Below are 25,146 nucleotides of genomic sequence, written 5' to 3'. Positions count from 1 at the left end.
TCGCGAGAGCCAGGGCACGCCGTGTCATTAAAGACGGCAAGAAAAGGTCATGGCAGGAGTTCCTGGACTCCATCAACCGTTCCACTTGTTCCACAAAAGTATGGGAAGCCATCCAGAGGATTTCCGGTAAATGCAGCCGTTTACCAATAGCTGCAGTCCTGAACCAGGGATACTTCCAAACGACACCCAGAGCCATTGCTCAGACACTGGCAGAGCATTTTGCACAAAGTACTGCCACTGCAACCCAGGATCCAGCATTTCGTCGCTATCGTGCGACTGTCGAAAGAGTGAACGTGGACTTTCGGTCGAACAGTTCTGAGGCCTACAACTTCCCTTTCTCCATGTGGGAACTTGAATCGGCACTTAATGAGACTTCTGACACTGCACCAGGTTACGACTGCATCTGGTACTCCATGCTGCGATATCTGCCAGCGGCGTCAAAGGAAATCCTCCTTGTATGTTTTAATCTCATATGGCAGACAGGAGTGTTCCCTACCTCGTGGAGGGAGGCAATCCTCATACCTCTCCTCAAACTGGGAAAGGACCGCACATGTCCCAGTAGTTATCGTAGTATCGCCTTGACAAGCTGTGTCGGAAAGACCCTGGAACGGATGGTTAACCGTCGTCTGGTCTGGCTGTTAGAGACCAGACAGCTCCTTAGCCGCTTTCAGTGTGGATTCCGAAAATTTCGGTCCACGGTCGACAACCTGACCCTCCTGAAGGTGGCTATTCAGCAGGATTTCCTCTGTCAGCATCACTGTATCGGTATCTTCTTTGATATCACTAAGGCATATGATACTACTTGGAGACACTGTATTCTTGCACAACTGCATCAATGGGGCTTTCGTGGCCGCCTCCCCATTTTCATTCGGTCTTTCCTGTCTCAGCAGTTTTTCCGGACCCACGTTGGTAACACACTGTCTGATCGCTTTGAGCAAGAGAATAATGTCCCCCAGGGCAGTGTTTTAAGCGTTACCCTCTTTGCCATAGCCATCAACAGTATAACGTCTACAGTGAGGAGTCCAGTACAGTGCTCCTTGTTTGTGGCCGACTTTACTTTTTTCTGTTCCTCCTCCAGTGTTGCAACCGTGAGCCGTCAGTTGCAGCTAACAGTGCGGCGGTTAGAGGAGTGGGCTGCAAAGACGGGTTTTCGGTTTTCTGCCGATAAGTGTGTTTGTGTTCATTTTAATCGTTCTCGTCGTCTTTTTACTTTGCCTGACTTGCATATGGGGGATACTGTCCTACATTTTAGAGACACAGTGCGTTTTCTGGGCCCAATTTTTTACTCCAGGTTGTCATGGCTGTCACACCTATGTGACTTGAAAGCCAGAACTCTGAAGGCACTGAACATCCTCAAGTGCCTCAGCCACAGGTCTTGGGGAGCGGACAGGGCGTGTCTCCTTCAGTTTTATCGCGCTTTTATGCGTTCACGGCTGGACTATGGGTGCACAGTATATGGGTCAGCAAGGCCGTCTTATTTGCAGATCCTTGACGCAGTTCACCATGCTGGGATTCGACTAGCCACGGCTGCTTATCGGACCAGTCCCGCACCCAGCCTCTGTGCTGAGGCTGGCGAACCGCCACTTACCATCCGGCGGCAGCTCCTGCTGGTGCGCCAGGCATGTAAGTTTCTTGTAGCTCCCAGCTCGCCTGCTCACCATCTTGTTGCCCATCCACCTCTGGACCGCCTTTTTTCCCGCCGTCTCCGTGTGCAACGTGTGCTAGAATCCCTTGGTGTGGAGTCTGTACAACCCCAAATCCTGGGTTTTAACCACCTGCCACCCTGGTTACTGAAAAGGCCCAGAGTGATTTTAGATTTATTGCAGTACAAGAGAGATTGCATTCCTGCCACAGTTTTTAATGCAGTATTTTCTGCCATTTTATCTGAGTGCCACGACTCTGTAGCTGTTTTTACGGATGGATCAAAACAAGGGGATTCCGTTGGTTGCTCAGTTGTTTTTACGGATTGTGTCCTCAAGGTCTGATTGCCTCAGACTTTTACTGTCTTTGATGCGGAATTGTCTGCAATCTTGCGGGTACTGGAGCAGATGAGGCTTTCTTCCTCTCCTAAATTTCTTGTCTGTTCCGATTCACTCAAAGCCCTTCACTCATTGCAACGTTTGTATCCGGCAAACAAAATAGTCCAGACCATCCAGGTTGCCCTCCTCCGACTACAGCGACTGGGGAAGGTTGTAGCTTTCTGCTGGGTTTTGGGGCATGTCGTCATTGCTGGAATGAAAGGGCAGATCTAGCAGCCAAGGAGGCGTGTCTCGATCCACACGTATCTCAGTGTGCTATCCCATTGCACGCACTCATGCGTCGGTGGGAGGATGAGTGGCTGGAAGTGACTGACAATAAGCTCCGTATAGTCAAACCCACAAAACGTGTGTGGTGTACTTCCTTTCAGCCCCATCGACGGGATGAGGTTCTCCTCACGCGGCTTCGAATAGGCCACAGCCCTATGACGCATGGCTTCCTGCTCCGGCAAGAGGACCCTCCAATGTGTGGTGCTTGCGGCGTCCAGGTCTCCGTGCGGCATGTTTTATTGGATTGCGTTTTATTTTCTGACCAGCGGGCCACGGCTGACTTGCCGGCGGACCTGCCATCTCTCTTAGGCAACACTCGGCCCAGTGTGGTTAAAGTTTTAAAATTCTGTGCCATGTCAAATGTTTTTACAAAGATTTTAGGGAGAGGATTTTAACTTGTTCACTGTGTGACAAGCTCGCACATATTTTATGTAAGTGGCCAGCCAGTGACATTTTCCTGTGGCATTCTTGTTGCTATGTTTTCCCTTTCCTTAGGTTTTACTTTCTTGTGCAGCATTTTCCTGGTTTCTTTGAGTGAGTGCTTCAGTTTTATTAGGTCTGTCCACATTCATTCCTTTTAATGTGTGTCAGGGCGCTGATGACCTCGATGTTGAGTGCCCATAAGCCCGAACACACACACACACACACACACACACACACACACACACACACTGTCCATCCTTGCCGGCCTGAGTGGCCGAGCGGTTCTAGGTGCTACAGTCTGGAGCCGCATGACCGCTACGGTTGCAGGTTCGAATCCTGCCTCAGGCATGGATGTGTGTGATGTCCTTAGGTTGTTAGGTTTAAGTAGTCCTAAGTTCTAGGGGACTGATGACCTCAGCAGTTTAGTCCCATAGTGCTCAGAGCCATTTGAACCATTTTGTCCTTCCTCCTCGCTCTTCAATGATGACCTGACCTTGGCTTATTGGTTACTTTTGTTTCCTGTTTTTGCCATTAACTATGCACACTTGTTTGTGGTCGTGGTATGCCATAGTCCCTAGAAGTACTGCACTGCTACCTCCCAATCTTGAAGACATGCAAGACAGCTTGTCTCACATCAAGCAAGTGTTGTTTTGCTATACTTCTAGTTCTCTACAAGTAAACAGTCACTGAGTAAATACCTCAGTCATAGTTGTTAATGGATACCATACCATCAAGGCAAGTTACATACTTTAGAGCTAAAGGAATATATACTTATATTGTTATTGTATGATCTTGTTTGTTGACTAGATATGTAACCACAGCAGCATGCAGCTCTTGATGGAGTGACACTTGAATGCATTGCTCTTTTGTGACTGCATGCAAGCAGTACTGACAGCATACCACCACCACTGCAAAATATTTCTGAGGTCTCCTGTAGCCTAACAAAACACTCCTAATACTGTTATCTGCATATTTGCAGAGACACTCTGACCTGCTTGCTGCAACTTGTTTGCAGTACATACATAATTGCTATGCTTTACTGAAAAGGTACAACTGTGCAACAATTTTTTTTTCCTGATCAGTTACAGTCCAGCTAAGGTTTTACATTTATGTATGCTACTCCTTGATCTGTACACATTTTTTTTCCACACACCTGACATCCAGTTTCTATCTTGTCATTTTGGAACTGTTATGCTGTGGACAATTTACCAGCTCAGTTCTGTTTCTGGATTTGGTTTGGTTTTAAATATCTTGCTAATTTATACAAGTTTCTTGTAGGTCTTTGTGCACTCCTGTAAGCCAATAAGTTCTTTTTTTATGGTTTTAGTACTGCTGCACAGTTTTTCTTTTCAGTATGCTAAGACTCATTAGCCTTGTTTGCCAAATTTTGTCTCCAGTTATTTTCCTGCATCTTCATGTATATTTCTGTATTGTTTCTGAATTTAAATGTTTGTGCTGGTGTTCTGTTTCCTAGTATCTTTTCTTTTTCGTAATTTTCATTATCTTTTGTTGATTCTAAAGCAGGTATTTGTGGTACAGATGTGTATTCTGGCCAAATGACTGCCTTGCAAGTTGTAGGTTCTGCAATTTTGGAGAATGAATTTTTACTATAAATGTCTTCTGTTAACTGAAATGCAAAGTCCGACTTTCATAGTCTTCCTCTTGTGGTTCCGTTTTCCCCACCATTTGGCTACATGACTTCTCATAGATCCTTAAATTTGCCTTCCCCTGACCCTCCCAGTTCTGTTGTTACCCAATTCTGCTTTACTGCTTCTTATCAGAAGAGATGGGTAGTCATGCTTTTCCTACTGTATTTCTTTCTCTCTGTTCTGTGGTTTTTCTACACAGTCAGCATTGCTAAATTGTCTACAAAAGTTGAACAAACAAATTTGACATTATCAATTTTCTAACTAAGTAGTAGTCAACTTCTGGGTATTAGATTCTGACAACTGTTAAATCTGTTCAATATTCACTTTTCTAGTATAGTCTGAAAGAATAATGGAGTTAGTACATTGCCTTGGCTAAAGTCTGTCCTTATCTCAAATGAGGCTGTAGTTCTTTTAAGACGACCCGTGTTGTCTTCTGTATTTCAGATTCTTTAAGAATTTTGAATAAAAGCAGTCTTGCTTCTAAAATTTTACGGATGTATTCCAATAGTATTTTGCTCCTTCGGTCCTTTATCAATTTGGCCTCCACAGGTCCATCCTGCCCTAAGCCATCTCTGATATACCTCGTATTTCAGAATTACTGCTGTAGTTTTCTCCTTGCACTTTTCATGGAATTTCGTTGAATCCTACGTGCACATGGTTATCAGTTATTCTAGGCCAGGAATCTTACTTTAATTATTCAGTGGTAATGGTCAATTTCAACAGATATCTATTTCTGACTCTAGAATTCTTCATCTTTTTGGAATTGTGCTTTGCTACTGGCACATAAGCTGTCTGATTTTCTCAAATCATATTATTGTTGTCCTCATATCTTTTTAGTGGTGTATGCTAAATGTCTTTTTCTTGCCAATTTTCCTTTTTTCTTACATCCAGTCAGGCAGACATTCGTAAATGAAAACATTTTCTACCAGGAGCAGGAGTGTTACGGAATGTACTTATTCAAAATTAATTTGGCAGCTGTACAATTCTCATGTGGTAGCTGAGTGTGATGTCTGAATTCTTTATAATTCCTTTTGAGGTAATACTTTCCTTGTGTTAACAATGTTTACAAATTCCATATTCGTTACAAGATGAGAATCTTCGTAATCTGTATGTCTAGACAATGGTAGTACTTAGTGTACTAATTTCTGTCACAGTCATATCATACTGTACATCTTAATATCCACTCCCCAAGCACTAGGCATGACATTTAATAACTTTGACTTAGTTCATAGTGTGCTGTCACTTGAGAATGGCATAACAGTCAAAATTCCAGTTGTGAATAAATACATTTAATAGCAGTTTAGGCAGAAAATGCTCTCGTCTCCATTCTGTACCAGTCTGAGGATAGAAGTTTAATAAAATTTGTATGTTTTCCTCCCTTACTTCATCAGATGCTTCTCAACATTGTTCTGAGGACTGTTTTACCTTCTGCATTGTTCTTGTTATCCTGATTTATTGGTGCATGTGCATTGATTATTGTGTAACTCTCACCTAAATATTGAATTATTGCAGGGAGAGAGACTTTCTGGAGGTAATGAAAAATTTGGTACCGTTTGCATCATAATTGCCATTTATGAATGCAGATCCTAGTTCTGGAGTAGTTAAGCGAATTTCTTCCCTGTGTTCTCCGTTAAGAATCTACAGTTTTCTGATTGTGATATTTCTTCATCTGTGAATGTGTTATTTTGTAATGCCAATTTTAACTTGTGTGTTTACAATGTTTGAAACTATTTTGAGTTTGCCAATATTTATTAATGTTTGTATATTTAATGGTCCAAGCCTGTATGTAGTTCCGGATGTGAATTTAAGGTTGGGTTTAGAAGTCACTCCTCACCTCTGCAAGTTTGTCTGGGCTGCCCAGAGCACAAAGGCCCAAATGAGTCACTTATGATGATGGATTCATCTGTCATTGAATGGCAGTTTTCATAATGGAAAGAAACTGAAAGAAAATTTTACACAAGGTGTAAGTGCATGACAGGTTAAAGATGTTATTGGTCACTTTCCTTTGTGAAGTGTTTAGTAGGAAGTATGGCTACAAACAAATTACTGGCTTGTGTAGTTATTTACAGTGCTGAACACAGTGAGAAAATGGAGAATGAATTCTTACTAACATTCTGTTTCATTAACTGCAACAGTTTATCATGTCCTCTTTAATGATATTTTCAAGCCTAACTTACAGCATATTGTGGACCAATCACATGTTGGTGGGCGTTAATAGAATTCTATTTATTTACTGTCTCATCACTTGTAAATCACTGACCATTTCTTCAAATATTTCAGGTGGGAACCTCAGCAAGATACGAATCTGATAGTGCAAGGTAAGTTTTCATAATTCACTGCAGAACTTTTCCAGAAATATAAATTTTTGTTTATTAACTGTGAGAGTACTTCAGATATAAAATGCACTACTGTAATTATTCATTAATACTATTCCTCACAACAACCATTATGTGACTATTCCTAGATAAATAGAGCAAACGTCTGATATCCATACAGGAAAATAAAAGTTCAGGTGGCATATCAGCAGCTGTATTGTGTTCAATGCAGAACGTCACATGAAAATCACTGCAAATTGAACAGATTCTTCTAGATGGGCACAAGCTAATATACTGCAGTAGAACAAGTAGGAAGAAAGGGTGAATGGCTATATATCCAAAAATTGGAGCTGATTCCCAGCCTTTCAGATTAATGAATATAGTGTTGAACATCTGTTTCAACGCGGTGCCACAGCGGTGCTCAGGTAACACACAAGCTTGTAGTGGTGACATTACAGGCCACCATCAAGAAGAAACGTAAGTAAATGGTGCCAGTTTCAGTAAGGTTGTGAAGATTTAGCTGGTGAATCCTCATTATCTCCATTTCTCCTTCGTCCTGGTGTGTTTCTGAAGGCTGTCCCATTTGTTAGACACATTACAGGTGTAAGGTAATGCATAATTGGCAGCTCCAGGTCAACGGGTAGGGTTCTCACGTATCCTCTGATACAGGTCAGGCCCAGAAGGGTGAGTGCCTGAGCTGTTACCTTCCCACATGCCAATTGGTCCCTCTGTCAGGAGTTTGGGAGGTGTGACCTGACGTGTGAACAATAATTTACGGTAGGTGAATCCCCCTCTGAGGGGCTTCCCAGTTGGAAAGAGCATGCCATTGGAGATGTTGGCAATCATGGGTGATTTTTTTTGCAATGTATCAATCACCATCTTAGTGTGTGTCTACTAAACATAAACAGAATGAGGCTATAAATTTGAAGGCCCTCCCAAACGCACGTTGGTTCCTCATGGTATCACGTACAGGAGAGGGTCAGTTCTTTACTATGGTTCATGTGTGCCTTATTCTGGAAGGCGTTGCAGTTGGAGGCTCTGTGAAATTTTTTTCTCATTTATGAAAAGAATGATGCAAAGTTAATGCCCACATGCACTCATTTTCTACCATTTGCTCGAGTAGTTTTTGCCGCAAAGATTAAGGCAAGCTATAAAGTAAACACAGTCCAACCATACATTCCAAACCAGTTGAGTTCCTACAAGTGTCAACATTATAATAAAATGGGTGTCCTGTCAAAACATGGCAAAGTGTGTTACTTTTGGCAGAGATGCTCATGAGGGCAGCTGTTTGCCTCCTCTCTGCTGTCTTAATGAGCACGCCATCCAGCAGATCTGAGTGAAGGACACCAAACCCCACCCTGTCACTTGCAGTTCTTATCTAGTCAAAATGCGTGCGTTTTACCAGCTGGCATTTACAGTATCGCTTTTGCAATGCCATGCATAATGGAGGATATGCCCACCCAGACTCCTGATCTAAAATTCAGTGTTGCAGTAGTGAAATCACACAGGTCACAATAGCATCCCTGTCCCCTCCTACAGCTACGCAACAAGCCATCAGATCTTTACATTTGGTGGCGAAATAACCTGCTACACAACTGTCAGTCTGAAAGGGACAAAAGCAGTACTCCTGCAAAGACTTTCTACAGCCAAAAACAAGTCTTCATCTGTCAACTAGAAAGTTCTAAGAACTGAAACAAAAACAAATGGTCTTCTTATTCCCTGACTTGGAGATCCTTGTCAGTGGTGTTGGCACATGTACCCTTACCTGGCTGACCTCCATTTTGTTGTTGCCCACTGCCTACAAATTTTCTGCCATGGAATTCAGACTGACCCAGGGAGAGTGCCTATATGCTTGTAGATATCATGGAACAGGATTCTGCTGCCTCTTCCCCCCTGTAGCAGTGAATTTTTGAGGGGTGTCACTCAGTAGCCACCAAGGTGACTAATCTTAATTTGTTCCCTCCTCCCCAATTCCCATGATGACTCTTCTCCAATGGAACATTCATGGCATTAGATTCAAGGAGGAATTACAGCTGCTCTTGGAATTGCAGTGTCCGCTTGTTTTCTGCTTCCAAGAAAAAAAATTGTCCTCACAACCCATTTGACCTTTCATGTTTCCTTCTGGTCCTCTGTGACCTTTACCTCCAAGGACAGCATTCCACCTCATGTGGGAGCCATGCTGGCCATCCATCTCATTTAACATGCGACTGCTAGCTGTTGCAGTCAGCATTGCCCTTCCTCATTTCACCTTTTCTCTTTGCAAGATCTACACCTCTCCATCATTTGCTGTTACCAAGTCGGACTTACTCTAGCTCATTGGTCAGCTCTCTCACTCCTTTTTGCTGCTTGGCAACTTTACTGCCCACCATCTGCTTTGGGGCTCTTAGAGAGCATGTCCAAGAGGTTCCCTCTTAGCTGACCTTCTGAATCATCTCTTACCACTGGAGCACCAACGTTCCTTTCAGATTCCATGCACATTTACTACCATTTGGACCTCTCGTTCTGCACTGTCCAGCTCGCCTGTCATCTTTGGAATGTGTGTTCTTATAGGACAACTATCCAAGGATTTCCACCCAATAATATCCAAACAGCTTTTAGAGTTTACCCAAGAGACAAAATCCAATAATAAGTTAACTTGGCAATACAATTTAAAATCATTTATATAAACGATAATGGGACTTGGCACCATAAAATAAAAGAAGCACAACACACAACCAATAAACATAATAACAAAATAATAATTTGATACAACCAAAGGGCAAGGGCAACTCCCAACACAATCACAGACGACCAAGCTCTCAACACTTTAAAGCCTTCCCACTAGAAATGGTCCTCAAAATAAATGCTGAGAGCTCCCTGACATGCCTGCCACAACTGCCTATCACTTACGCACCTTGGTTATATTCTGTAACACACGACAGATAATATCATCACAAGATAAAATTAAAAAATCAAATAACAATATAACATCCCGACAGAACATAGCCATGGTGCCATTATCTCAGGTGCACTTAACAGGTGCCAGAAGCCAACACACACAAATCTAAATGAGCAATTCTCACTTCGTAAAACAAAACAATAAAAGCCAAGCGCACATGAATAGTCCAACCACAGTCTTAGAAGTGCCTTAACGACAACAAACGCGACTATTCCACCAAGTTAATAATAACACAGTGAGATAAAAATACAGAACATACCACTTAATGCTGTGACACAAACCAAATTGATGCGATGGTGTTGTTCAGGTCCCAGAAGACCACATATACCAAGCAGAAGTAATTCACTATTCATATACTGTCTAAATGCGCATTTCTTAGGCGGACTTTACCTAACACATCAAATGCCAAATATACCATAGGTGAACGCAGCTCCGGGCAGGTAACAGGAACCACCTACATGAACTCCTTCAAAAAGAAATGAACAGGCACCACCAAAGGTAATGCTGAGCAGACCGGGTGGGCAATGACCCACTCGGTGGGATAACCAAAAGATACTCCAGTTGAGCAAGTAAATTAGCACCAACAAATATCGTAACGTGACACACACACACACACACACACACACACACACACACACACACACACAGCAAAAACTTCCAACAACGCCGTCCCACATCAGAATGAAGTTCAAAACTGCTGCTGGAGCTTCCAGCAGAAAATGTGAAGAGCCAACAGAGCCCACGCCCTAACCTGGCAGGCGACTCCAAAATTTAGCAACTTGTTGTCTCCGGGCCAGAGTATCATACGACCCCAATGGACCTCCACATCAGACAGGCAGACAGAACAAGTACGCCAACTCCAATTAATCACCACTGCATGGCCAGCACAGCGGCGAGTCGCCTCCGCCCCAGACCACTCTGCTCATACTGCGAGGCACAACCACCTTAGCGCTAGTCACCAGCAGGTCAAGCAGAGCGAACTTCACATTCTGTGCAATACCCGGAAACTGACTACCCTCTCACTTTCCACCGGCCACCACAAACACATGCCAGCGACATAATAGCAAATCAGTACCGGAGTGCCATCCGCGCCAGAACAGCAAACTATAATCGATTATAGCATGCGCTCTAAACAAGATCACAGGATAGTATCACACACCATATCAGTCTCCTCCCCCCAAAACCCATGGGTGGGGGTTGGGGGGAGCAAAAATGCCCAGAATGGAGCTCCCTCTGACACAACGCCTGTGCCAAGCCTACACGTGTTCCCTAGCCAGCTTAACTTGGCTTATATGGATGCAGTAGAACTTCCGAGAACTCAACTGCCTAACCAAAAGATTAACCGGCCCTAAAATCCTTTCTATTCAATAGGGTCCACAGAAAGGAGGCTGCTGCTTACCTTTTATCTAATTATGTCCCAAAGAGGATGTGTTACGGACAAAAACTAAGCCCCTCCACCTTCCCTCTAAAGGGGCATCTACCACGATTATATGTTTGGCTTGTCTATTGCGCGCACGCAGAATGTTACGCCTCGCTGTGTCCCAATTCTCACGAAGGCGTGCTGAAGTAATTTCCCTGGGCAGTAAATCATTAATATTCGTCAAGTTAGACACGGGAATTTATCGAATGCCAAACATCAACACATTAGGCATACTGCCGGTTGACTCGTGACGCGCTGAGTGAAATGCCTGATTGAGCTATGGCAATGACGTGTCCCAGCTTGTAGGGGAACAAGTATGAAAAATGCACAAGGTGGCTTTCAAGTTAAGATTGACTCATTCAGCAAAGGAGGCCTTGGGATAATACGGTGTTGTGGTTATATGTTTTACCCCTTGAGAGAAACAAAAATATTTAAATCACCCTGACAAGAAAGTCGGGGCGTTATCACTAACCAAGATCCTCGGAGGGCCAAACCAAGAAAAAACACGAACAAGGTGCTGAACAGTAATATCTGCCATGACTCCCTCGGTTGGCAACAACCATGAATAATGCGAAAATATGTCAACTACCACCAACATGTACTTATTACATTTCCTAGTTCGAGGTAGGGGGGGCGATGTAATCAATAGAGATGCTCCATGGGACTGGACTCCCTTTCTGACTGAAGAAATCCAGTACGGGGGCCTACATCAGGTTTGCCTCACTTGCATTCATTGCATTTCGCAACAAAACTCCTACCGTTCGTATACAAACCCTTCCAGTACAAATGCTCTCACACGTGGTTTAAGGTTTTACTAAATCCCATATGCCCTCCTGACACAGTGTCGTGGAAAAATTTAATAACCATAGTTACTAGCTCCTTAGGGATACACAATTTGTACTCCCCAGAACCCTTTTGCTGTTTACATGAAATGGCATTGTGAAATTGAAGGCCCGGTACCTCTTCACCTTCTTTAAGACGCTGATATAACGGTCCCCAATATAGATCATCAATTTGTTTCTGGGGTGCGTCGCAAAATAACCCCAGAACATCCGTCAGTAAGGCCCCCACTCCTATCTCAGTTCCTTCCTCCGTTTCCCCATCCATGAACATCCTACTGAGAGCATCCGCGGCAGTATTATCCGCACCACAAATGTGTCTAACCTCGAATCAAAAGGCAGATATGCGAACTGCCCACCGTACTGAGAGCCTGATTGTCAGTCTCCAGTACAAACGGGCGATGTTCCAGGTAAAATGAAAATTTTTCGAGGGCAAACACCACTACCCCAAGTCTCGCACTCATAAACAGAGTACTTTCGTTCTGGATCGGATAAACGACGCGATGCATAAGCAATAGGCCATCGACTACCTTCTTGGCCTTGTAGTAATACGGTGGTAATTCCTCCCTGGGAGGCATCAGTCTGCACAGTAAATTACGAATTGAAATCAGGTACTGCAAGGACTGGAGGATTAGCGATGGCCTGTTTCAAAGTGAGAAAAGCAGTTTGTTGCTTCTAGCCCCAATGGAACTTAGCATTTTTCTTTCGTAACTGATTGATGGGATCCGCTAACAATGCAAAATCAGGGACGAACTTACGAAAAAAATTACACATACCTATGAAACGTGCAATACATTGTTTATCGCAGAGAGGCTGAAACTCTTTAATAGCTCATGTGCATTCCTGATCTCCCTCCACACCTCTTTCAGAGACAACATGCCCCAAGAAGACAATACTAGTATTACACAAACTTATTTTGGAAGGCTTAACCGTCAGACCTGCATTATGCAATCTTTCAAATACCAACTTCACATGTATAAGGTGTTCCTCAAACGACGCACTGTAAATTACCAAATCGTCTAAATAATTATAGACGCACTGAAACTTCAGATCACCCAAGGCTCTGTCCAGAAGTCTTGAAAGAACAGTGGCACCCGTAGCCAAACTGAATGGAACTCTGTTGCTCAAATAAGTTCCAATCGGTGGTAAATTCCATTCCGGGTTTAGAAGATTCACTAAGGGGAATTTGAAAATACGCTTGGTTTAGATCTAATACAGTAAATACTTTCTCGCCGCAAAACCAGGTGAAACAATTATGGAGATCAGGCAAGGGTACCAACTCTAATATAACCTTCTGATTAAGAAGACGATAATCCACCACGACACGGTGATCGTTTTTACCTGGCTTAGGGAGCAAGAACACAGGTGAAGCGTACGGAGATGTGGAATAATGAATGACCCCCATTTCTAACATTTGATTAATTTTGTCTTTCAAAATGCACATCTTCAGAGGGAACAGTCTATACGGTGTCTTACACAGGAGTGTTGTCAATAAGTTGGATCTTGTACTGAATCAAGCTAGTTACCCTGAGCTTATCAGTCATCACCTCAGGGTAATTCATCAACAACGCTTGTAATGCGTCAGTCTGGCTATGGTTTAAATGGGCCGTAACAGGGAGCCGTTCCTGTACAGAGACCACCTGGCAACCTCCTCCCTGTCTACAATCACAGAAGGCAATTTTCGTTCCAGGTTGGAACCGAAAATGAAATGTGCCTCTAGAACAATCTATAATAAGACCCGCTTTGTATATGAAATCACATCCCAAGATCAATGGGATATTTAACCGCTCGGCGACCGACAACTTCACCGGCCAAGAAAATTTTTCGACAGATAAGCTAACCTTACGTTCCCCGAGGATAGGCAACAACTGCCGACTGGCCGCACGACATTTTACCTCAATAAGAAGCAAATTTGAACTACGGGCCAGTGTATTAAATTCAAAATACCAGTTCTTATCTATTATAGAATGGGCACTACCAATATCTAATAGGGCATAAATCTGTTCATCCCCAATCTTCATGCAAATGTAAGGAGAGGAGGGGCGAGAGACAACACGAATGGCCCGGCAATTAACCGGCCAATTTATCTTCCTGCATCTCCAAATCCTTCTCCTCTTCCCCTGGCGTCATTTAGCATCACGGGGTGTCCGCGGCACCGGACAGGCCCGAATAAGATAATTGCGCGAGCTGCAACTAAAACAACGCCGCTCCAAATATCTGTCGCTTGATCTTTCATGTGAATTCCGAAGAAATTAATAATTTGATACAAACAAAAGACAAGGGCAACTCCCAACGCAATCACAGATGAGTGAGCTCTCATCACTTCACAGGTTTCCCACTAGAAACGGTCCCTGAAATAAATGCTGAGAGCTCCCTGACATGCCTCCCACATCTGCCCATCACTTATGCACCTTGGTTATGTTCTGTAACACACAACAGATAATATCAACACAAGATAAACTGCTTTTCTTACGCAGACTTTACCCAACACATCAAATGCCAAATATACCATACATGAACGCAACCCCAGGCAGGTAACAGGAACCACCTACGTGAATTCCTTCAAAAAAAAAAAAAAAACATACAGGCCGCACCAAAGATTACACTGAGCAGACCGGGTGAGTAACGACCCACTCAGCAGGATAACCATAAGATACTCCAATTGAGCAAGTAAATTAGTACCAACAAATATCGTAACGTGACACACACACACACACACACACACACACACACACACACACACACACACACACACAGCAAAAACTTCCAACAACGCCGTCCCACATCAGAATGAAGTTGAGAAACCGCTGCTGGAGCTTCCAGCAGAAAATATGAAGAGCCAACCATGCCCATACCCTAACCTGGCAGACGACTCCAAAATTTAGCAACTAGTTGTCTCTCGGCCAGATTATCACAGGACCCCACCGGACCTCCACATCAGACAGGCAGGCAGAACAAGTACACAGAATCCAATTAATCACCACCGCATGGCCAGCACAGTGGCGAGGCACCTCCGCCCCAGACCACTTTGCTCATGTTGTGAGGCACAACCACCTTAGCGCTATTCACCAGCAGGTCAGCAGAGCGAACTTCACGTTCCGTGCAATACCCGGAAACAGACTACCATCTCGCTTTCCGCCAGCCACCAAGAACACACACCAGCGACGTAATAGCAAATCACCACCGGAGTGTCACCAGCACCAAAACAGCGAACTATAATCGATTATAGCATGCACTCTAAAAAAGATCAGAGCACAATAATGCACGCCATATCAACCTGGAATGACCCATTCCCTCTAACATACGCAAGTGATCACTTCCTCTGAGTGGAAATTCAATTGGCAGCTTTCTAAGGCCGACTGGGGGCCTTACCCCTCCCTCAAGACCTTTACACAGCTGTGATGACCACGTAAAGTATCTTCCAAATGTTATCCTTACCGCCAAAGAATGTTCCATACCGTGCACTTCAAGTTTCCTGTAGCGTGTCCTGGTCCCTGGTGGACTGAGGCGTGCAGCGATGTGATTCACTTGCAGAGATGTGCTCTCCACATCCTGATACATCTGCTGGAGGGCTGTTATCCTCTGTAGTCTGTACATGTGGGGCTTTAGATGCCATCTGCCCCATTTACTAGAGGAAGTTTTGAAAACACAAAGTTTTCTCAAGGTTTATATGGTTTGACTTTGTCAGACACATTTATCCAGGAAAACAGGGTGCCTGAATGCTCGTTCTGGGTATCATTGTCTTTGCTATCCCTATTACCCATATTATGGAATTACCCAACAGGCATCTCTCTTTTCACCAAGGTTTGTGTTGTCTGTTACAGTTCCACACCAACCTGTCTCCTTGTGTGGTGTCTTCAGCGTCGTTCCTATCGTCTTTTCTCGTGAAGCATGGGCAGTGGTTTTTACTTTTCCACTGCCAAAACCTTTTCTATGAATATTTGACGGCGTAATGAGTTTCTTACACCATCTTTACATCTTGCACCTTTTGTTCTTTCATTCATTGAAACTAGAAAATTCCTGGGGCTCATGTTTGATAGGAAACTTCCTTGGTCCTCCCACATATTCTTACCTGTTGTAACACTTCCGCCCTGTCGGACGTGCGTTAACTCAATAAAGCCTGTACTGTTATAAGTTCACGGGCTTCACCTTGTAAACAAGGATTTAGTACATAAGTTGACCGCGTGTACCTAATGGAAGCAATTCGGACTTATTCAGTCAGTAACTACAGTGATGCGTCAAGCAAATGTAAAGTACAATTACGCATTCGCATGGACAAGAAGTACACACAGTAGATACTACCAATGATTAATAATACGGTCGCCAGCCTAATTAGGCATTGAATGAGTTTTTCCCGGTACAAGTGGGTGCATGTACAAGCATAATGACACGTAGTAATGTTGCGTTTTATGGCAAAATTTAGAACCAGAAAGAATCTACTGAACTAAGGTTTTCTTCTTTTGTACTAATTTGTACGAGCTAAAATTACACAACACCACACAGCAATGATTACTACGAGCTGCACTTTGTATATTGATCAGACTGAAATCGGGCATAGATTACCCTAGAATCAGTAATTTTGAAAACACACATACAATGTCACTATTAAAATTGGAAAAAAACACTGATACACTTAGGTTTAATATAGAAATTAATTTTACTGTTCAATTCTGATCAGTACACTTCAAAATGTGCAAGAATAGGCAAGAGAAAGGGGGGGGGGGCCCTGAATCTGTTATGGTTGTTATACTGAAACTAGTAAGTCCTGAAGGTACATTAACACTCAAAGTTATCAATCTGTAAAGAACTATTCTTTTGTCTTATTTTGAATTACTTAGTTATCATTATTTCAGTCACAAATCAATTAAATAACATAGCTAGCGCCATTCAAAATTTATCTTTCAATTTAACAACACTGTTGTTCTTTACTAACATTTACCTTTGCACTCCTAACTTTAAACGTCTTTGTCGCATAGATTGGTCTGCAGATAATTTAGTACTAACTGTAAACTTTCAGTTCGGGATACTCGGGTTGCACAATATGTGGTAAGGACCCTGTCTAGGTCAATGATAAGGATAAGTGATGGCTAAGGCAATTCTGGTAAAAGTCACGTTATTATTGAACAGTCAAAACAGTTTCGACACTGGTCCACACAAATACACTTCTAAAGATGAAATGAATGTTTGACCTGTGCACGTCGGTGCGGCGGATGGCGGGCAGCGAGATAGCGGGCAGCACAGCACACATACAAGAACGGCTAAGGCTCTCACAGTATCGGCACTTTCATTCTTCTTAGCGTCGTAATCTTTCCAGTTTTGTGCCTGAGAATATAGCCATGCCAAATAGTCGTCGGAATCGGCCCATCCGAGGCTCGATGGAATCCACTTTTCCTAGATAGCATCCTCGGTACAGTACATGTTCCTCTGACCGATACCCAACTCCGACTGTTTCACTGAGCCCGTTGTGCCGAACCGCGCCAGTGTGCGTTTTCCCGCGCTCGCCTGCATCCACCTTTTCCCGCGTCCCTACAGGTAGGGTATTCACCACAGGTTTTCTACTACACATATTCTAATGCATTACCTACGTATGGACCAAGTGTTTAAATTCCATTTTTCACATCATACAATAGATTTAACATTAAATACACTTTCCTTTGGTTACCAAATCGCTTAAAAATCTAACATAAGTAATGACATTCATTGTGTACAGTTTCTTTAACATGACACGAAAAGAAAAAATCAAAAAAAAATTTACATTATTTCACATAAATTCAGAAAGGAACATTTATCTAAATGCATAAAGGAAAAAATTATTATAGGTACATTATTGTTACACATGCCCCTGTTTCCAGAAAATTTTCTTAAGTCCAAATTTTATGGGAACACTAAATTTAACAATAATACACTGATTCTGAATCTTCACGTAAATGTTCAAGAAGATTTACACTACATATTTCCTTCCACTCACTGTATATAGGTTCACACTATTTTAACATATTAAGACCAGTTTCTTGTTATTTATTTAAGTGCCTTTTGCACAGTCCCACTTCCCATTCTAACATTACTAAAATAGCAATTTAATCATTTTTTCCCAAATTTCTTAAAGAAATAATTTAAAATTCTGGAATACACACATTTAACTACAAAAACAAATGCATATTTCGTATACACTATAGGATAATTTGTCGCTGCTTGCTTTGAATAGCAGTCCAGTTCTTAATTTATTAAACAAAACACACACACAAAATTTTCAGAAATTATTTACACGTATTTGCTGCCTATTATGTGGATTTGGGCAGTCCATTTCACTTCATATTGTCACATCCTCTGGATTACATTTACTATTTACCATCAACTATTTATCTGCCCTCATTGGTATTTGGCAGTCCTTCATATTCTGGTTCATACACTGCCCATTTTCATTTTAGACAGTTCCATATTTTATCTGGCTGAAAGCATTTATCCTTTCCTTTCAGTCCTTTCCTCCATACATTTTTATAGTTACAGTACAATTGGTAATCTGAAACTCACATAACTACATTAGCACACTTTCAAGATTATACAGACATTTACAAAGAATAGTTACATTTGAAATAACTTGGGTTCAGCATAAAATACAGCATAATTACTCGTTCCTGGGAACATACAGTTTCAGATCCACTATATTTCTTACACCTAAAGGTCTTTTGGATTTTGGGTAGATTAGGTAGTAAGCATTTTCGTGTGGAATGTTCTGTATTATATATGGTCCATTATAGATATATTTAAATTTTGAAATTTCATGGTTTAGTTCACTAGATTTTTCGTGGGTTTTCAGAAGAACATGATCTCCAATTTTAAATTTTGAAACTTTTAGATTCTTATCGTGTCTTCTAGATCTAGATTCGGCTTTTTGCTTTGCCCTTTTTATAACCAATTCTTTCTTTTGATTCAATCCCAAACTTGTACAAGGTGGAAACTCTAATTTTTCTTCAATTAAACTTTTACTACTTCTACCTAACAAAATTTCTTCCGGTGGGAACCCTGTAGTTTCATGATGTAATGTGTTCATGACATTCTCAAAATCCGATATGAATCTGCCCCAGGCTCTAATTCAATAAAACAATAATTCAATTTCAGATAACACTGAGTTACAGTAACAATCAAGTAATGCCTAATATTAATAATATATACAAATACAGTACCCTGCCCCTGTTCGTCTCTTTATTAACAAGGCATTCTTTTATGGTTCATAAATCAGTCACTTAAGTCTGGAGGCTTCTTAGGCCTCTGGAGTTCAAAGTCTTTGCTCACTTGAACTCTTCGCAAAATAAACACTGAGTCGTCAGGCGGCTCTTTCTTTCTTTGTTCGGTCTCAACATCTGGATTTTGTTTTGATACTTCGTCATCGTTAGGAATAATATCGTACTTAACTGCATCCCCTTTTATTTCACTGATTTTTTCATACCCTCTTTCAGTAAAAGTATATTCACTTTCTTTTACCCCGAAAAATTCATCTTCACTAGAGTCATCACTACTCTCTTCCTCCACATCAGATTCATTTAAGTACGCTACTTTTGCACAACAGGGAAAGCTAGTATATTCAATTTTGTCTGTATTTACGTATATTTCATCATCTGAACTATCGTCGGAATCCGACCATTCTGGATCGCTATCAAGTTCTAACATAAAGGCTTTTCTGAGACAGGCACTAAGTTCTTCCTCGGTATTGTCATCAGGCTTAGATTTTAATTCAATCTCCTCTTTTGATGAAACGGCCTCATCATCAGCTTTATTTACCTCTACTGTGACTTCATATTCGGTATAATCCTCGTGGACTTTAATTACTTTCATGTAATCATCTGCCCCTTCTCCACGGTGCCTCTCGGTAGCAGCTTGCACTATTGGCGGATTGTTAGCAGAAGTTATTTCTTCGTCAATGCTGAGGATTTCATCCTCCAAATCCTTCCTATCATTAACCTTCCCCTTATCGGCAGCACGCGTACTTTTCGCGGCGCTATTTATTCTCCCTTCTTCACATTTGGGCCACGTCACTATATTGACGCCCCTATCATTTCCCTTTCTATTAACTAATTTCTTCGCCTCATATTCCTTCTTAACATCCTCCCACTCACATTGCTTTAGGCCCTTGTACAGATCGTCGATCTGCACACGCCAATCAGTTACTTCCGCTAATTCATTATCGCCCTTTTCCTCATTGCAAACACTGCTAACCGCACCTCTCTGTGTATTCACAGTCTCATCTATCGTTTCCTTTGCCACGGAATTATCACTCGTAAAATTTTCATTATCTCTTACGGCTACGTTCGCACCTACTGCTGCCGTATTGCTAGCGGCTTCTCTCTGAACAGATGTTCCACTAGGCTGGGCCGTTGCCCTCTGATGCTCCACTCGCCCGTTAACCTGGAGCTTTCTGCGCGGCATAGATGACTCATGCTCGCTCGCACCTGACGCTTGTCTTGCCACAACACGTTGCTTCGTTTCACGCCTGTCTCTAACCTGTCTCATTACATTACGGTCGGTCCGGTATCTGTTCTTAAATCGGGGCCGGTATGTATTGTCCGCTTCCGTTTGGCCCGCAACGTTCGCGGAAATTAGTTTCCCGCGTCGTTATTGTTTTGCGCGGTGTACTCTCGTCCGCGACCTGGATAACTTCCTCTGCCTCTTCCTCTGCCTCTTCCTCTCTGTATTACATTGACGCGAAATCCATCGCCGTCATTCCTTTCGTCATTGTGTCGGGTATTACGGTTGCCAAAATTTTGATAATTGCAAGAGAGGCGCTCTGCATCGCGGTGTAGCTTGCTCGCCAGGTTTCGAGAGGGTGCGTTTCTGGATGAGGTATCGAATATATTGCTTCCCCCTACTTATACCTCCCGAGGAGATCACGAATGTAAAATTAGAGAGATTAGAGCGCGCACAGAGGCTTTCAGACAGTCGTTCTTCCCGCGAACCATACGCGACTGGAACAGGAAAGGGAGATAATGACAGTGGCACGTAAAGTGCCCTCCGCCACACACCGTTGGGTGGCTTGCGGAGTATAAATGTAGATGTAGATGTAGACTTTCGCGCCAATGGTCTTCGTCTTCGACTCTTTCGAGAAATGCTTGGAAGCTGCGATGATTGCTTCCTACATACCTCTTGGAATCTTCTGGGAGCTTTTTATACAGTTCCCAGATAATTTCTGAATCTGATCTTCTACCTCTTAAATGCGTCAATTTCCTGTACCAATACTCGCAGAAATCTTTCAAAGAATTCCTGCCCCTGTTATCATGCTGTTTGGCCATGATAAACTCGCGCCATAAATGGTCCTGCTTTTGTTCAGACCAATATTCTTCGGTAAATTTTTGCCTAAATTCTTCGAACGTCATTCGTTCGGTATCTAAATTTATTCCCCAGCGCTTAGCGTCACCTGCTAAGGCGCTAATTACAACGTTTATCTTTTCCTGATCAGACAAGTGCCCAGGAAATATTCTCTCGCAATTTTTTATGAAGTCTAACGGATGCCACCCGTTATGTTTCTTGGCTGGATCGAAGCGTTCCTCGCCTTCTAACAGCTTCGTAATCGGTGTGCCATTACAGACAACACCAGGCCTATCTTTTATTTTGCTCTCCAGATCGAAAATTCTGCCTTGAATTTCCGTAGTATTTTGTTCACAATTTTGAATACAGCCGGTTACTATTTCACCTAAATCTTTTCCAGTGTCTAGAACTACCTTTTTCAACTGTGATATCCTGTGTTGACATTCGTTTACGATCTCAGTTTTAAGACCGAAAACTTTTTCGTCTACCTTAGTTTCAACCAGTGGTTCTACTTTCTCTTGGATGTTGAGAATTTCAACATCGAATCTACTGTTAATGTTACCAATTTCCTCCTGCATAGTATCCATATTTTTGTTAATAGTATCAATTTCAAATTTCATATTATTTATCACAGAACTTAAATTTCCCACTTTTTGTTCTACCTGCTCTATTTGTTTACTAATTCTAATTCCTTGATCTTTGACCTGTGCTTTAATTTGATCAACGTGTGTTTTAAGCTGCTCGTCAACGTGTGTTTTGAGCTGCTTAACCTGATTGCCGACTTGTTTTTGAAGTTGCTCATTCTGCCCTGCAATTTGTTTGGTTAATTGTTCAAATAGATCGTTCATGCTCAAAATTTTTACACTGTTTTGTTCTACGGAATCCGTGTGTTCCGGTCCTACTTCATAAGTTTCTTTCGGTTCTTTCTTTATCTGTGGTGAATCAAATATGCCAGTGGATTCGTTCACGTACCCACTATCATCTACAAAATCACCCTCTACTTCCTGTTTTGTCCCTTGCTGTGTTCGAGGCGATCGCGACATTTCAATCTGTTCGTTGACGTGTTCATGGTATCGTATGTACGCCAATTGTCTTTCGCTAACGCCATCTGTTATCTGGCCGAGTAGACTCCTGCTACTGCTAGCCGCATTTTCCATTTCGCTCGGCACATCTACCCTGTCCCCGTTCCTGTCCATATTGAATGCCAATCACACCACACTATTTTACTTGACTCACACTGCAGTTTAATTTACTGAACTTTATTGCTATTCGTGCCACTGAACATCCACTGTTCGGTCTTTAGTTTATAACCGACAACAACTGGATGTCCTGTCACCGGGAAGCCACGTGTAACACTTCCGCCCTGTCGGACGTGCGTTAACTCAATAAAGCCTGTACTGTTATAAGTTCACGGGCTTCACCTTGTAAACAAGGATTTAGTACATAAGTTGACCGCGTGTACCTAATGGAAGCAATTCGGACTTATTCAGTCAGTAACTACAGTGATGCGTCAAGCAAATGTAAAGTACAATTACGCATTCGCATGGACAAGAAGTACACACAGTAGATACTACCAATGATTAATAATACGGTCGCCAGCCTAATTAGGCATTGAATGAGTTTTTCCCGGTACAAGTGGGTGCATGTACAAGCATAATGACACGTAGTAATGTTGCGTTTTATGGCAAAATTTAGAACCAGAAAGAATCTACTGAACTAAGGTTTTCTTCTTTTGTACTAATTTGTACGAGCTAAAATTACACAACACCACACAGCAATGATTACTACGAGCTGCACTTTGTATATTGATCAGACTGAAATCGGGCATAGATTACCCTAGAATCAGTAATTTTGAAAACACACATACAATGTCACTATTAAAATTGGAAAAAACACTGATACACTTAGGTTTAATATAGAAATTAATTTTACTGTTCAATTCTGATCAGTACACTTCAAAATGTGCAAGAATAGGCAAGAGAAAGGGGGGGGGCTGAATCTGTTATGGTTGTTATACTGAAACTAGTAAGTCCTGAAGGTACATTAACACTCAAAGTTATCAATCTGTAAAGAACTATTCTTTTGTCTTATTTTGAATTACTTAGTTATCATTATTTCAGTCACAAATCAATTAAATAACATAGCTAGCGCCATTCAAAATTTATCTTTCAATTTAACAACACTGTTGTTCTTTACTAACATTTACCTTTGCACTCCTAACTTTAAACGTCTTTGTCGCATAGATTGGTCTGCAGATAATTTAGTACTAACTGTAAACTTTCAGTTCGGGATACTCGGGTTGCACAATATGTGGTAAGGACCCTGTCTAGGTCAATGATAAGGATAAGTGATGGCTAAGGCAATTCTGGTAAAAGTCACGTTATTATTGAACAGTCAAAACAGTTTCGACACTGGTCCACACAAATACACTTCTAAAGATGAAATGAATGTTTGACCTGTGCACGTCGGTGCGGCGGATGGCGGGCAGCGAGATAGCGGGCAGCACAGCACACATACAAGAACGGCTAAGGCTCTCACAGTATCGGCACTTTCATTCTTCTTAGCGTCGTAATCTTTCCAGTTTTGTGCCTGAGAATATAGCCATGCCAAATAGTCGTCGGAATCGGCCCATCCGAGGCTCGATGGAATCCACTTTTCCTAGATAGCATCCTCGGTACAGTACATGTTCCTCTGACCGATACCCAACTCCGACTGTTTCACTGAGCCCGTTGTGCCGAACCGCGCCAGTGTGCGTTTTCCCGCGCTCGCCTGCATCCACCTTTTCCCGCGTCCCTACAGGTAGGGTATTCACCACAGGTTTTCTACTACACATATTCTAATGCATTACCTACGTATGGACCAAGTGTTTAAATTCCATTTTTCACATCATACAATAGATTTAACATTAAATACACTTTCCTTTGGTTACCAAATCGCTTAAAAATCTAACATAAGTAATGACATTCATTGTGTACAGTTTCTTTAACATGACACGAAAAGAAAAAATAAAAAAAAAAATTTACATTATTTCACATAAATTCAGAAAGGAACATTTATCTAAATGCATAAAGGAAAAAATTATTATAGGTACATTATTGTTACACTGTCTGTACATGGTACCCAGTTCCTCAGTGTCCTACATCTCCTAAGTGGTACTTCCAGGGGAGTGGTTCAGACCACCCTTCTCCATTTTTTTTTTTTTTTTTTTTTTTTTTTTTTAAATCCCATGTCCATTTATAACTAGACTGTGGGTGTTCAGTTCATTCCTCTGCACCTCTGTCCATCATTTGCTGTCTTAACACACTCCACGATCATGGAGTATGTTTCACCACTGGTGGGTTTTACCCAAGCCGGGTTTAGAGTCTATGCAGAAGATGCTGCACAACTAGTCATATTGGCATGATGATGTCTTCCTCAGTGGATAGGCATGCCATTTCTCTTTCACCACTCATCCTATTCCCTCTTATTCGATTACTCCCCTGCCTGCTAGTACAGGTAATGCAATTCATCTCAGTTACCTCTTGGAGTTTGCCTTTGGCTTCTTCTTTGCAGCTTAACTTCACAGTACCTGCCACATTCCTTATGGTTGTGAACCCTTCGCCACCTTGGCTTCGTGTAGCAACCCATGTTCATTATGGACTTCATTTTCTTAACTTTTATATGCAGGACCCACTGTAGGAAAAAAATACATAAATAGTATGGACCAATCTGTCGTCAAGGTACAAAATTCATTGCAATATTACACTCTACACGAATTATAGTGACTGGCAGTTGGTTCACCAGTTGATAAATTTTCAGTATTACGCACCATCACTTGTCCCTCTGAGAAACTTAGTAGCCATCCTATTAAATATTTGTGACTGAAGTCCTCAATGTATTTTGTTTCTATCTCTGATTTAAACATATGAACATTTGCGTGGACCTCATACTTCAAATCCCTTAACAAAACGTTTCAA

At 42.1% G+C, this 25,146-nt stretch overlaps 1 protein-coding gene across 6 annotated transcripts in view; it reads left to right on the top strand.

The window, feature by feature from the left end:
• The window catches only part of LOC126108429 (zinc finger protein 708-like), an 84,941-nt gene that overhangs the window by 45,909 nt on the left and 13,886 nt on the right, over window positions 1–25,146 (top strand). For 4 of the 6 annotated variants that reach the window (XM_049913645.1, XM_049913644.1, XM_049913646.1 and 1 more), the window contains one exon: window positions 6,659–6,696. In XM_049913645.1, the coding sequence (XP_049769602.1) occupies window positions 6,659–6,696 (38 nt within the window). Of the gene's footprint in view, window positions 1–1,484; window positions 1,624–6,658; window positions 6,697–25,146 lie in introns of all 6 variants that reach the window. The other 2 variants (XM_049913648.1, XM_049913647.1) reach the window with 1 other exon arrangement.

The sequence above is a fragment of the Schistocerca cancellata genome, chromosome 11 (genome assembly GCF_023864275.1).
Source record: "Schistocerca cancellata isolate TAMUIC-IGC-003103 chromosome 11, iqSchCanc2.1, whole genome shotgun sequence".
Taxonomy (NCBI): Eukaryota; Metazoa; Arthropoda; class Insecta; order Orthoptera; family Acrididae; genus Schistocerca; species Schistocerca cancellata.
Note: the sequence above shows the minus strand (reverse complement) of the source record. Positions and strands in the feature narration are given on the sequence as shown.